Below are 16,545 nucleotides of genomic sequence, written 5' to 3' on the forward strand. Positions count from 1 at the left end.
TACACACACACTCACATATATAGTTAAGAAAATATGAAATATTTAAGGAAAAATACATAACAAAAAATAAAGATAGAATGTCTAAGACAAAATGAAAGAATGAATTATATTTTAGAGGAAGCAAAAATCATTCCCAAAGCTGTCAAATCTACTTGCTTTTCAGATTATCTGTACTTCCATGCCCCAAATGATAAATAAAAAAAGCAATCATTGTAGTCAAGGTTTTCTTCCCTTGTTTGAGAGAATATTAACCTATATCACTTAAATTTAATTATTTCTGAATTATGACATTATGGATATTGCATCAGTTGTTAACACATTTTTTTTCTGTAATGTTACTAAATTAAGGCTGTCATTTCTAAAATTAGGATATTTCAAAATACGAAATTTAATATTCTAAGACTGTCTCTGCTCATTCTATGTTTCTCTCTGTAATAAAAACTAAGTTCTCATCTAAATATAATCCTCTTGGAAGAGACAAAACTTGAAATCTCTCCATGTATTTTATACCTGGGCTAATGTGGCAATCTGTGGCTGGGCTTGAACTGTCATTTGCTGGTTTTCAGCTTCTGTTACTGCTGCATCTCCACTCTGCTGGTTTTCTGCTCCAGATTCCATGGTCATTTAGTTACCTACAATAATATGGAAGAGTGTTACAAGCACTACAGTGCTTTGTGCTTTTGTGACTTTAAAGGCAAATTTCAAGTTATAAATAGGTATTTGTGGTGGTTATGTTAGCAAATGCACTCAGAAACTTAATTTAAATATAATGTAGCTAAATTATTGCCATAATTGTTCAAATGTGAATTGTAAAGTTTGAGTTCCTTCAAAAAAGAAAAATACTTCCTTACCCAAGTCATTTTCCCTCTAATAGGATATTCCATCTATAAAAAGGGATACCTCTTCCATGAACCTCCCTTAGTCATAACGGAGGTAGGAGAGACCCAGTGGCAGTAATGAAATATTAAGTTTTTAAAACTATACCAATGAGGACATTCAGGTAAGATAAGTGTGCTGATGACAGGGGCTCTGAGATATGATTTCATGGCACATTCTTTAAGGGTATTTATTCCCTCCTATGAAAGTTAAGAAGCAAAAAAACAAAACAAAACAAAACAATTTCCATAGGTGCTAGGACAAAGTCAGCTCAACTTAAGAGTCCAAGTTGTAGGGTATCAAGATGATGGGAAAGTGAGACAAATGGCCACAGAGATGAGTTAGAGGCCCAAATACTAAAGTCTGTGTTAACTTCTCACACTATGCATAGGATGTTACACTATACACATGTACAATCACACACACACAAAATTTAAAAAATTAATTGCAAATTCTGGCAAGTCATTTAAGGCTATCTTTTTTACCCTTTGAAACCTGCTTTGCTAGTGGTCTAGTATAAACTGTTGGGCAATATGGAATTGGATGACAGCGAAAGTTAAGTGTGTAGAAATTCCTAGCAGCAGCTAGGTTAGGGAGATTAGGGAAATTTTTGTTAACTGTTGGAACAAGCGTGTCTGAAGAACTCACAATGAAAGGGGTTACTTTTATTTGTGTAACTCTTTTTATCACAGTGTCTTCTAAGTTACTTATCAATAACATAGTAACTCCATGAATAACACAAAACTCCAATGCTGTTCCAGATCTTATTATTTTATAACACTGAATTTGATAAGCAAAATTGTCACTGATCCTTATGTGATTATTACATGCCATTAAGAGGTATCTGATACTAGTATTTCTTGCCATCATCCACGGGGTTCTACAAAAAGAAAATGTATTACAAATGATATTAAAAATGCAAGTTAAAATGTCCCTGTGGAAATGAATACAAATAATTTAGAAATAAAATTTACAAACACAGGTGGCAAAGGGAAGGACCATCAGACTTGAATAAATAATTACTTAAACATTCACATAAGAAAATCAACCAAGGTAAATGCATTGGAAGAAAATATTTACAACATATAATCAACATCGTAACACCTGGAGTACAGAGGACTACTAATCAATTAAAAATTCTTATTATTGACTAGATCACAAAGATATAATCAAGGGTATTCAGTGTACAATTTTTTCTTTTCTTCTTCTTTTTTTTTACCAGTGAAGTCTTTATCATTAAAGAAATCAGAATTAAAAAATTAGAATAAAAAAATGAAGTCTTCCCATAAAGTAATGGAATAAAAAGCTTCTCCAGATAGAGTGAATTGTATTTCATAGAATATACTGTAAAAGAGAAAAGCACTTGCGTGAAAAACAAGCAAAACAAATTGCTGTTGAGGTATATACATGAAAAAAGGCATGGAAAGTTACACACTAAACTTCAAGTGGTAGTTTTGAAAAGAGGAAGATTTAATAGCATCATGCAGGATGTTGACTTTGACAATTAAAAAAAACTTACTGCCAGAAATCATGGATAACATTTTGAAACTAAGGCTAAGCATATATATTTTCATTATGATTATAAACTAGCTATTAACAAAAAGTTTTCAAATCCCAAATACTTCTTATTTGAAATTATTTTTGTTTAAATTTTGTCTAAATCATTTACATTTTTCAAAGAATACAAAATAACTATAAAAATTACTAAGTAATTGTTACCACATTGTAATTCATTGAGTTACATACTTACAATCTGTGCTCTTTCAAACTAAAAAATTTTAAAAAGACATCAAATGTAATAGCAACACTTATCCTAACTGCTCTTCATACTTTTGGCCTGGAAGAAAACAGCATGTTTTCTTATAAATTAAGTAAATGAATTCATTATAGGCCAACAATGATCAATATAGGCAAGCACAGAATCCATTCTTTCCCCTAAGCCACTACACTTTAATGAAATTGAAGAAAAATAAAAATTTAACATAAATTTCCTTTGTATATAGCATACACAACCATTTTTAAAAGATTTTATTCCAAGGCACATTTATTTATCTTTTTACCATTGCTGTCATCGATAAGACTTTCTCTCCACTGCATGATTAAAGGCAATCTAAAGTACAGATCTTTTGCTTACAATACACTAGAGCTACTTTTTTTTTTTTGGTCTGTCTTGTTATGACACTTAAGGTACACAACACCTTCACAAGTTTTTGTTTCAGGAAACAAAATACATATGCCTATGGACAATTTGTTTCAGATGAGAAATTCATTAATTCATACAAAAAGACAGGGTTCTTTTTGTTTCCATCTTGAAATAATGAGTCATCTACTAACTAGCACTTAAAGTGGGTATGTTAGTTTTGGACTGAAAGCTTTTTGTTCCTTATTGTTTATAATTTCAGGTAGGAAGAGATGAGATATTTTGGTGTATAATTGAATTCTAGTAACCCAGTCAGTACAGGATCCAGGATGAACCGTATGTGGGTTTCTATAGTAGTAAAAAAGTAGCTTCAATAAAGGAGATTGCTAATTCATTGCATAGATGAATGCTTTTTGGTGGGACTGCAAAAACAAAATCAGACTAAAAAATCACATAAATTAAGAATCTGAATAATGATATAAATTAAGAACATCAGGTACATTTAAGATCAGAGACGATGGTAAATAAATTTGGAGTCTGGAACAGGATAAACAGAATGGACCCTAGATGGACAGCCTACCACACGTACCCATGCTGTGCTGTGAGACCACTATCCTACGTGTGGTGTGTGACTGTGTGTATTTATTTGTGTATAGTAAGGAAAGACTAAGAACAACTCACTGCCCTTCTTAAAACTGGGCAAATAAATACATATGTATTCATAACGCAATAATATTTGTGATAATTAGTGGCATGCTAAAAAATGTTACATAACAAGACTATTTAATAAGGATTCTCTCACAAAACTGTCAAGCCAATACTACTTTCTTTTACTCATTACACTGATCATTATAACTGTTAAGAGGAAGAGAGAAAGGGACAAGGGAAATATAAGGAAATGGAGGTGGGGAATTTTTTTTTTAAACAAAATGTAGTTTAGATAAACGTTCCGTAAATGAGTACTTCCTGACATTTGAAACAAGACATTATGTTCTGCAACAAAAATATTTTGGTAGAGTGGTGGAATCCAAAGAGGCATTAACACAAATGTAGAATGTTTGGGGAAACTAATTTTTCTTTTTCTTGGGGGGGGTACCTTTCTGATAAGAAAAATGGTTGAGCAAAAACCTTTAGAGAAATGAGTGAGCCAGTGGCTAGTGTCACATTTTTTGTAGAGATAAGAAACTCAAATGACAGTATAGTATAGTAACTCCAAAGCATTCAGCTACTACTAGAGGAAAATGAGAATATGAGAAGGATAATCTCTTACAGTGATTGGTTTAGAATTTTTGTGTTGCAATGAATTTTACCACTATTCTATCTATATAGCAACATATCCTAAGGGAATTCACACTTTTCTAAAACAAATGATGCCTTGTGGAATTTATGTTCTAGTGAGATGAGCAGAAAGTGAACAGATTGTTTAACAGATTAGATGATGTTAAGTGTAGTACAAAAGAGAAAAGCTTAGGAAGGATATTAGAGGGATCATCAATATTACAAAAGCTGACTAATGAAACCCTCACTACCTAAGTACAGCATCTACACAGAAGGACAGCAAACAAGTGATAAATTTCTGGCTTATCCCTATCTACCTACCTCTGCCAAGTTAACATCAATAAATTGCAAACTAAAGCTCATCAAACAAAATAAGCCCATCTTAACCACTTTAACTAAAAAAGCATTCAACAAAAGTAAAGAATGTTGCAGATACTCACCTAGTTCTTTTTCCTAGAATAATTTGACCTTTAAGATGTTTTGGTTCTGGGGTCTCCCTGGTGGCAGACGGGTAAAAGTCTCAGTGCTTTCAAGCTATCGCCAGCCACTGACACATGAGCTAACCCAAAAGGCATAGAAGACCTCTCCTGTAATCACCACTCCAGCGGTGTTATTTCAGTAGATCCACCTGTTCTGCTCCCCAATCACCACTCCAGCGGTGTTATTTCAGTAGATCCACCTGTTCTACCCATTATGTCTCTGGTGAAACCTCTCACTCTCCACACCTTTGGTCTACACCCTAGCTGTATGCATAAATAAATGAATCTTTAAAAAAGAAAAAAAAGGGAGGAGGAGGAAATGTCAGTCCTTAACTATCCTAAACATTCTAGTTCAAGTTTTAGGAAAAATAAACCCATTTCTCCCACATCCTTATTTATATTTCATTCCTTTAAATCTTTGACAAATTTCAGTGTCAGATAAAAGTATTGAGAAAAAAAAGAATTTTAACTGGAAAAATAACATTCATAGCTAATGGAAAATATGAATACATGCTATAATTTTTAACAATGCAAGTGTCCTTAATTATAAATAAGAAAACTTTGTTCTGTACTCTAGCCAAGTGGGCAACTCTTCCTGAGCTCTTGACCAATCCAAAATTTTAGGAATTTATGGAACTCATATAAGCAAAAATAATTCTCCAGGATAAACACAGCAAAAGGCACAAGTGGGAGATGCATGATTTTAGAAACTATATGACCACTGTCACAGTCAAATATATTACTAAAAATATTTTGTAGAATTATACAAACACCTATGGGCTATTCCTAAGGCTTTCTACAGAGTTATTTGGAGCCAGTTACTTAGTTACTAAGCTACTGTTTTAAAGTCTTGCTAAACCATTCTTACACCTTTATCATATCTTATTTTCTCAAGTGTTATGGTTAATTTACTTAAGAGATTGGTGCTAAAAGTGTTAAACATTTCAGACTTCAACTTTCTAGCAATCAACAAATATGTTACACTGCTTCTTTTCTTCTATATTTGTTTTGTTTGTTCACCTTGGAATACTTGTCTTCACATTTGTTGTATGTTCAATCTACCAGAAGTGAGAAGTATGCAATCAATACTGAAATATATAGCAAGCTTCAGGTTTCTGATGCTAATGTCTTTGTTTATAAAATATAGCTTATTTTTTCACTGACACCAGATACAGCATTTAGCTATTACGTGTACATACATCTGTGTACACCTACACCCCCTTGACTCAATACACTTAATCAACTTCAACCACAGAAATTTTATTAGATTGATCACACCCTGACAAAATGAGGTTATATAGTTAAGGAAGAGGCAGTATGAAAAATTAAAAGCTTGCAAATGTTTATATACTTTTATCAATTCTATTAATAGTCAATACCAGTATAAGTCAACCATGGCTACCAGAAAAGAAGGTAGCATACAGTAAAAGAGAATCTTTTCAGTGTTATTTAATAAAATTAGTCTCCTGATTGAGTTTAGGATTGAACTCAGAAACTGCATGAAATCTAGCACTTATATTTTATGATTTACTGTAGTTTCGTGATTATAAAGTTTCTAATGCTCTTTTAAAAACAATTTTTGAACATGTTAGCAAAGCATGCCCTGTGTGCTAAGATGTTACCCTCAAAGGTAGTGGATGGAATGTCATTTGATTTTCAGAAACATAATTACAACTTTCATACAGTTATCCTAGAATTTTCTGATAAAGCTTTAGCACTTTCTCAAAAAAAATTTTTTTAATGTATTGGCACAATGTATTTGTCTTGTTTCCTACTCAGGGCTCTAAAATAAGCATTTATGTATCTGGTCACCAAGAGACACTGTTGCTTAGCAAAGCAGCAACCATGACTATGCATTATCTTAGATAGTATTTTTTAAAACCATCTCTTTTTATTCTATCTTTGCAAGTTCCTATATAATACTGTATTCACAGTGTTTTACACTTTGAGCCAAAGACGTAGTCATACAGAAACATCTACATGAAATTCTACTAAATAGATTTGTAGAACTGACTTTTTTTAAAAAATAAAAGGATTTTATATACCACAGACACAGTTTTTTAGAAAAGTATTTTTTATGTTGACTAAAGAGTTGCTTCATAAACCAGCTCATTTGGAACTGTAAAGCTCACAAAAATGCTCTGAAGTGAATATTTATTTATAGCTTACTATTCCATTTACTCAACAAAACCCAAGAAATCATGAAAATGAATGTCCAAGTGTGCTTTTCAAAAATAAGTTTATAAAGTAACCTTTATTATTTCGACAGTTATGCTTTGAACTAAGCTTTGAAATGCTATTCTTGGTTAATTATTTACAAATTAAAGGGATAAGTGGGAAAAGTGAAAATTCACTTTTCCTGAAGTGAGACAGCACATGTTATATTAAGAGTCATAAGACAGAAATTCTGGTTTTGACTTCACAGATGGAGACTGAAGATGTTAAGAAATTTTAAAGGAATTTATAAGACTGTTCTGAGCTATATCAGAGCACCTCTAATATTATAAAAAGTAAAAATTCTTGCTATATTCGGCATTGGAATGACATTGTCTAGTAAGCAAAAGCTAATCATTTTAATATGTCTTGCTTATTAGAGAAGACCCAGAACTGAAGGCACCCAAAATACACTGAACTGTATTTATCTTGGCCAATGACCAACCTATAAATCTGGTAAATGACATGTTGACAACAGCATGCATACTTCACATTCAGACACCTTTAATTCTAAAAGAATTAGTATAGAGTATAATCTTTCAGTGTATTTTTTTTAGTCTACTAACCTGGTAGTGATTTCTCGTACCTGGTAGTATTTATATTCTGGTAAGGCTGTTTTGATTACTGCTATTTTTCATGTCTCAGAGTTGGGCAGTACTATTTATATTAGTAAGGCAACAGAGTTAATGAAAACTTAAAGGAGAAAGTCTTTTTAAGCTATGTAAAACAAATCTAATTTCCTTGACTTAAAATATATATATAAAGCTGTATTTCAGCAAGTTATAATTGTTTAAAGGCATGTTATGTCCACAACCTTTAATCTGTCCAACTTTAAAGGGATTGTTTTTAATCCAGCTTTTCAAATTTAGATGCTTCTAAGAGGGTAACATTCATGCAGGTATAATTACAGAAATAAACTTTCTGTGCCTACCACATAATAAATATTCTGTTGGAAATTATGAGGACTATAGTTAAAACAGACAAGAACCTTCTCTCTACAGCTAAGAAAAGGTATTTATTACATATGAAAAAACGAGGCAACTATACATTAATCCTTATGATCAGTTTACCTATGCATTCCCTCCAAATAAGTATTTAAAAGTAATGACATGAAGCTACACACTTCTATTGTGAAGTGACAGAATACAGTAAGTAACTGAAAAAGGAAAATCATGAGCTGATTTTTTAGATAATCTTTCTACTAATGCAGACTTAATCAGTAAGAAAATAAAATCAATGTAACTGTCAAGAACTTGGAAGACTTCTTCCCTACGTGCTTCTACAACTATGAACTACTACTGTTTAGTAACAAAAGTTCTAGTTATCAGGAACAAAGCTACACACTTGAAAACTTTGTGCATAAAGAGTTATTTCTTGCCCAGGAAAAAGGCTTTACCAGAAAGTAAATTCTTGAGGGCTGAGTATGTTCATCTATTAAAAAAAAAAAAAAAGGTATTACTAATTCCTTCATGCTGAAAGTTTCTGGAGCATGAGTTTCCTAAATACAACAGTGTTTAGGAGTAACATATTATACCTGCACAAACACCAAATTCTAAAAATAACTTCCCAAATAAAATATTTCAAATTAAAATGGTTCACTCAAGGTTATTATTCCTTTTTTTTTTTTTAAATCTTGGCTTATTTTCATCAGTTACTGGATCTGGATATAGAATAAAAGGAAGAGCAGAGAAGATGGAGTGTAGCTCCAGACATACATTAGTGGTAGTAGTTATTTTCATTAATCAATGGTTCCATTTTGCCTGGGCTTTCCTATTTAGAAAATGTCTATAATAATTAAGTAAGAACTTATGATGTCCAAGATGACACCAAAAGTACAAAGTACAAAAGAAAAAGATCAAGCGAAATCATCAAAATTAAAACCTTTTGTGCAGCAAAGGGTACCACCAAGAAAATAAAAACAATCCACAGGAGGGGAAACAATTTTGCAAATCATATATGTGGTAAGGGACTTGTATGTAGAAGGATAAAAAGCTATTACAATTCAAGAATTAAAAAAACAACCCAAGTGAAAACAGATAAGGATAGCCTTTTCTTCAAAAAAGAGTGGTAATTGGTCAATAAGTACATGGAAAGAGGTAAACGTTGTCATCACCAGGGAAATGCAAAATCAAAGCCAGAATGATGTATCATTTGTACCCATTAAGATGTTCATAATGAGAAATAATGCTGGTGAGGATATGGAGAAACGAAAATTCTAATACTGTTGCTGGTAGGTATAAGATGGCACACTCTGGTAGTTCCTAAAATGGTTAAAAATAGTTATCATAAAAAATGGCAATTTCTATGCCTAAGCATATTTATAGCCAAGACAAATGGAAACATATCCAATAAATATTCACAGCAACATTTTTTATAATAGCCAAAATGTCCATGAATTTATGAATAACATTTTGTCTATAAAATAAAATATTTAACAATAAAAAAGAGTGGAGTACTGATACATACCACCATATTAATGAACTTTAAAGAAATGTAGAAAAAGGGGGGGCGGGCTTTTATTTTTGCTAAAGAAAAGCTCATTACAATACATGAGTTCATTTATATTGCTTTTTTCAGAACAGGCAAACCTATACAAAAAGAAAGTAGATCAATGGTTGCCTAGGGGGGTGGGGGGGGGAAGTGGAGAGACAGAGGGGTAATGAGCAAGGCATGATTCAGGGTTTCTTTTGGGAATAGAGAAAATGTCTTAAAACAGTGATGACAGTTGTCAAACCTTGCAAATATGGTTTAAAACCACTGAATTGTATACTTGCAATGAGTAGATTGCATGGTGACTGTATTTTAATAAAGTTTTTAAAAAAGAATCTATGATGTTCAGTTTTTAAACAATATAATCTATCACAAAGAGAATATGGGTCAGGAAATCTACCTTTTAGTCCAATTTATGATTTTATTCTTGTCTACATTGTTCCTCCTCTTATATGAAATTTAAAGCTTCTAAGCCAGACTCTTAGGGTTGTTCATAATGTGGATAAAAGTTAATTTAACACTTTCTTCACGAACAGTAAGTATATTGAGTTCATCCACTTCCATGTCTCCATTGTTGTGGTCCATGTCACTGCCTGGAATAAGTTTCCATTTAACTTGATCTATCCAAATTGCTCAATATTCAGTTTTACCACCCCTCCTACCCCCCCCCCCCCCGTTTCCTCACTAAACTCCTTGGCTCCTTTAAAGACAGTAGTAAATATTGATGCTTTCCTACATATAGGCCATTTTTTTCTTACACCATATCATAAATTCCTTGAGGGTAGGAGCCACACACTCAGGCTTTACTACTGATAGCAACTAAACATGTTTTATTTAACATCTATACACATAACTGAATACATTTTCTTGTGAATATTTCACCAAACATAAAAAAAAGTCAATGGTTACTAAATGTTCACTGAATTAATAACAAGACAGATACATGGTAGTATGATAAAGCAAGACACTACTATTATATTACTGTTGGTCTGTTATTATATTGTTTGTCAAAGCAAACAAAGTTGCAACTGTTACTTCTAAGAAATGACACTCCTTCAGGAACAGGCAGAGTTCAGAGCAAGGAATAATTTTCATTTTAGAGATGAGAAACAAGGTATTTCCGAGTCTTCTAGTGGTAATTATTTTTACAAATCAGATAACCACTTTCAAAAAAAGGCTGTTCAGTCATGATTGTTACAAACACCTCAGTTAACATTTATCCACCATGTAATTATTAGAAACTTACATGCACCTAACCAGCTCATTTGGAATACACTTGAAACTGAAGAAAATAGCTTAGTTTCAGAGAGAATTCATTAATCTTTGGTAACATTTTTTTTTATTATCATTTGCACAAGCGACCTTTAGGCCCACCCTTTACCCCTACACATCAGGTCATCATAAATACTATTTTAACTTCTCACTTAAATTTTTTTTCTTCTGCAACAAAATGTCTTTAATTCTTTTCTTTTAGGGGAAAATAAAATCATCATCAATTCCTCGCCTCTTCCAGCTCATTATTTAGAGATCCTAGATGAATCCAATAGCAGGAAGAAAACAGTTGTTTTTTCTTTCTTTTTTCATTATTTGTTTAGACAAACTGTCTCATTTATGGCAAAGTCCTTTATTACCTGACCCCAGCAAAAAATCATCTCAAGTTAAGATGTGTCACTATCATCAAGAATTAATTAAATATATAATTAACAATAATTTTTTACTGCTGGAGATGTAAGGTATTGTCTAGTGCTGTTGGAATAAACACCAGAATATAAATGGTTAAAAGTCTGAGTAAAATATAACAAAATGTATCCTTCCAGGGTCATATCTGGCCAAGTTAGGAAAAGAGAACACCAATCCAAACAAAACAGGGCCCACAAGACAAGATTCTGATTCTTGTCAATGCATTTACAAGTACGATCGTATAGAATAAGTTTAAAAACCACATTTTCTTCTAAAACCTCAGAGTTGGGCCTTCCTGTTGATTCATGGGTTAAAGCAGAGCACTATGAAGCTGTCTGCAGTCAACTGCAGCCCAAGTTTGATCCCTGGCCAGGGAGCTAACCACATGGCACAGCAGACCTCTCCTGTTTAACCTGCTGTTCCCCTCAGCAGTGTATTTCACACCATCTGCCTATTCTACTCCCCACTCTGTCTCTGGTGAATCCTATCAAACCCCACTCCCAGGTACCCTTGGCCTGGTACCCCAGTACTTGTATGCATAAATAAATCTAAAAAAAAAAAAAAAATCCTTCAGGAAGTTGACCACTATTGGCCTCTCATGACTGAGTTAATGGATACATTGTGGGAAAACAGCTATTTTCACATTATCAATTTGTTGTGTTAGTTCAGTGATCTTTACCTCCACTCCAAAGGAGACACTGATTCTGTAGTATGATGAGAAATAATAAGGATAATAAATAATTCTGCAATATGATTCCAAAATAATGAGAAATATTAATACTTGGGGGGCCCAGGTATGTTCCAGAAAAAAAAATTCTGTGTTTTTACAAATTTCAATGATTTCCAACCTTCAAGTCTTTAAGTCATTGAGCAATACTTTACATAAAATACTAAATTCTCAAAATAATATTAAGACATTATTCTTACATTAAGAATTTTAGCACCTGTAACTCTACTGTAATATACAAATAATGACATGCCAGTAAAGCTTCATTTAATGATTTGGGGTTTGAAAGATAAAGGACTTATTTGTGTCCTTGCTGCCAGGTTATCACTTTCTAAGTTCAATCAGCTTAAAACATGTACAACATGTGCACCTGAAAGATAAATATACTAACAGCATGTGTACTTAAAATGTATTCAAGTCATGCTGCTTAGAAGAGCCAAAAAAGAAAAACAGATACTGAAACTTGTTTTGTGTTTTAAATGGTCAAATCGGTTGACTAATCCATAGTATAAAAAACAAGAAAATTCACCTAAGCAGTAAAAGTGTATAATCTCAGCAACCAGGTGAAGCTCATTATTTACTTATATGTACAATGTAAAACTCATAGCTAAATTACAATAAGAAATACTAGCTCATAGAATAAGTTAAGGAGTATGTAAATGTAAAAAATAAACTTGGGGTGAAAGCTGGCATACTAATAATCAGCATCACTGGATAATAATATATCCCATGAGAAGTGCTAAAAAAAAATATAACCCAAATACAATGAGATGTCCTTCTCATTTAAAAAGAAACCCATAAAGGTCTTTTTGGCTGAAAAAGTAACAGAAGGAAGGCTTTAAGAAATCTTTTTTTTTTTTTTTTTATTCATCTTTGCATCCAGAAATGGGGTACAGGCCAGAGGTGCAGGAGCGGGGAGATGATTCATCAGAAATAGAGTGGGGAGCAGAACAAGTAGATCGATAAAGTACTGTTCAGGGGAGCAGTGGGCAAGACTGGTGAGGTCTGCTCACCATGTGGATCACCTCCAGGGTGGGGGGGCACTGAAGCAGCCACTGACTTGACTTAGCTTTGCAGTGCAGCACTCCAACCTGCGGCACTACTAGGGAGGGCCTGGCTTTAAGAAATCTTAAAAAGAGATACTCATACTACATAATTTTGTGAGTTAGTTTTTGCACAACATCCTTGCCTCATCATGTACATCTTGATCATTTCACTGAAACTTTTAAAAACTGGAGGTAAGGAGATAACAAGGTAGTTCAAGTAACAACTTCCTGTGGCAAACTGACATTTCTCATTCAAATGAAATGTCTTTCATTTAAAGAAATAAAGGCAAAATGGTATTCTCTTTGTTTAAAAGGTCATAGTAGCCTTAAAAAAATAAAATAAAGCTAACTGGTTAATACTGGCATATCCAAATGATCAATGCTTGTAATTAAAAAATGAATGAAGCAGGTCTTGGTTTCCTGATACAAACCAATTGCTAAGCCATGTAAAATGCAAAAAGGTAAGATACAGGAAATGATAGTGCATATATTAATCATAACTACCACATATTTATAAACAGTGGAAGAGGAGAGGACATATGTATTAGCTTATATATGGATAAAACATTTCTGAAAGGATAAATAGGAAATTGGTATGATGGGAGGAGCTACTTGACTGTTTTGACTTTTGAGCTACCTGAATGAATTATTCAAATAATAAAGTCAGAAACATAAAACAATATATAATCCCCCTTCCTTTCACTACTTCACCATGTGTGTGCCTTCTTTCCTCTGATTGATTTCCTTCAGGGTTGAGGTAAGATGTTAGCTTTGGATTCATTAAAACTTGTGGCCCAGAGTATTTAAACACTGTGATGATAATGAGTACTATTTAAAATAATAGAAACATTTGTTGTGAAATGCCTGGCATTTAATATGTATTAATGCACTTAGGCAGTTGATATGTTTTAATTTATGTAACCCCCTATTCTATGAGATATACAGTATACAATTATGATAAATGAAACTGAAGTAGAAAGAAATTTGCCCAGGTCCCACAGTTAGGAAGTTAGTAATAAAGTTTAAAAATGAATAGATGTCATTGGGTCCCAAAAGAGATACTTTACACCTATTCACAATCCTATAAAATAGGAGATATTATGATTTCAACAGGTAAGGAAACAGGCTGAGAGAGTTTTCCATCTGGTAGGCCACAAAATTCCCTGAAGTAGTCACAATAGTGGCAACAGGATTCAAACCCACACCTGTGATTCCAAAACCTAAATTCTTTCCACTGATTCTCTATCATACTAAGTAGTGTAAAATATTTAATTTACCACAAATTACTGTTATTTAAAGTGATATTGCAGTACACTGTCTCATTAATAAAGAAAAATCTTTGCTCTTCCCATTCCTGTGTCTACTATAATCTTAAATTCAGATTTGAGTGCTAACTTTTCATAAGCAGTGTCACTGAAGATAACACTACATAGTAACCCCCAAATTATCTAATTATGTAAAAGATGAATGGATCAATACAATTGGAGGAAAAAAGGTAACACTGCACATAAAGATTTGCTTATTAGACTCTATTCCAGGCTGGCTATAAATAGTTTGTGAAGCCATATCTGATATTAATTAGTAAATAAAATCATAAATTTCAGGGGTACACTCTAAATATAAAATTACAATAATTTCCTCTATCATGGCAAAAAATCCCAAAGAATTTTAAGCCTAGATTAAAAGGAGGCTATATACTTGGTTTATTATTGTAAGCTCTAAAACAAAATCCAGCTGGTTTTAGAATGATACAAAGTTACTTCTCTATGAAGAAATGAAAATTCCTATTAATGAGATCTAATCCATAGTGAGTTTGAGAGTGCAGAAAGGTGCTGCTTTTATAAATCACATTTCTAAGTTTTCTTCAATTTTCAAATGGAGGAAAAAAATCATTCAAAGGAGTAACGCCAATCTTAAATTCCAGAAGTGCCCTTTAACTTTTTTCAATTTGTGTCTGTGTTCTGAATATGTCTCCATTAAAAAAAAAAAAAAATCATCCAAGGCTATGTAACTATGTGGTAGAAATATAAATTGAGCACCATGCTCCAAGAGAATATACAAATGTTAACACACAAGTTTACAAAATATGACCTGCAATTATTAGTTATAAATCGATAAATAAAAATTAAAAGATCTTTTAGCTAAGATTAAGAAGGAACCCAACAGATTTGCAATTTCCCAAAGGAAGAGTTATTGTCATATTTTCAATATAAGAGGAAAAATATTCTGATGCTGGTTTGCAGAAAATCCTTCTTAAGGACAAACAGTAATGTACCATCAATAATGGTATCATTTTCTCAGTGTTAAGAATTAAAATCATTTCCCCAATTTTTAATGAAAAAAACTCTCTACTGCAGCTTTTTAATTAAGTTTCTCAGCACGGTCAAACTGCTAATGTGGGTCTTGTGAAAGACTTAACAATAGTTAAGTAAAACAGTTTTTGGAAAAGTGATTTGGATACAGAAGTCAGAAAACAGTGCTTCTATTACCAATCTATTCCTCACATGAGTTCTATCATATCACAACAAATACAGTAGGTATTTTAAAAACACATAAACCTGTTCATCCTTTTACCTCCTAAAATGACCGTTTTTGGTTTTATTTTTACACCAGGAAATGAGCAATGAAAGATTTCAATAATCGGCCACCAAAAGTATCTTTTATACTCAACCTTTAGACTGCAGACCTGAGGCTGGAAATTAATTGCAACTTCTAAAGCGAGGCTGGAAATTAATTGTAACTTCTAAAGCCTGTACCATGGGTCATATTCCGGATCTTTAAATACTGTCTTTTAATCTTTAACGTGCCAATGACTTTTCTGTGGTCCCTTTTCCCCAACAGGCGTAGAGAAAAAATAAGCCTGTGGCTTACGTTATTGTCAGTCTGAGGCTGGGGTTGCCTACTGCATGCGAGACAAATAATACTTTTAAATGCCTATTTTTAGACTTAGTATTAATCTCTTATTTAAGTCTGGACAGAAATGTGGGGAGGAGGGGGGAAGGGAGGAGCGGAGGGAAAGGGAGATCCGAGAACCCAAAAGCTGTTGGCATAAGTCGCAAAAACTGAAAAGTGATGTAAAACAAAAGTGCATCGGCCAACATTCGTCTCCACCAAGTGTTTCAGAATGATAAATCTCAAATGATTATTACCTTACTGAAAAGGGTTAAACCGAAACTATTTCGAACACCAGCTTCCCTTTTGCAAGATCCCCACAGTTTTAAAAAAGTTACTTCAAACGTTCTTCTTTGCACCCCCTTCCTCCCCAAACACTGCATTTCCATGACTGCTGACTTAAAGGGAGGGGAAGAGGGTAGGGAAGAGAGACAAAAATGACCGAAAAACGCCTGAGTTCTCATCATTTCAACTCGGCAGAAAAGACCAGAAAACCGCATTTCCCCAGTGGGGTGGGAGGCGGGGGAACGAGCATAAATAAAATACAGTACGAGAAGAAACCTTTGGTTTCGAACTTTATTGCACAAAGAGCGCGGAGAGAAGAGTAGGTCAGACGCTGCAGCGTTTCCCCTCGCGGAGCGGGCATGGCAGACACCGAGCCACGGGGAAGGCAGAAGGCACCTTCACCTCTTCTGCCCTCCACTGTCGCCTTCTTCCTCCTCC

The 16,545-nt window shown here is 33.4% G+C and overlaps 1 protein-coding gene across 3 annotated transcripts in view; it reads right to left on the reverse strand.

The window, feature by feature from the left end:
* The window catches only part of CREB1 (cAMP responsive element binding protein 1), a 59,616-nt gene that overhangs the window by 42,309 nt on the left and 762 nt on the right, over positions 1-16,545 (reverse strand). For all 3 annotated transcript variants that reach the window (XM_012726576.1, XM_004674347.2, XM_004674346.2), the window contains exon 2: positions 511-632. In XM_012726576.1, the coding sequence (XP_012582030.1) occupies positions 511-624 (114 nt within the window). In that variant the 5' untranslated portion in view covers positions 625-632. The remainder of the gene's footprint in view (positions 1-510; positions 633-16,545) is intronic.

This window comes from Condylura cristata, unplaced genomic scaffold (assembly GCF_000260355.1).
Source record: "Condylura cristata isolate star-nosed mole 26May11 unplaced genomic scaffold, ConCri1.0 scaffold00002, whole genome shotgun sequence".
NCBI lineage: Eukaryota > Metazoa > Chordata > Mammalia > Eulipotyphla > Talpidae > Condylura > Condylura cristata.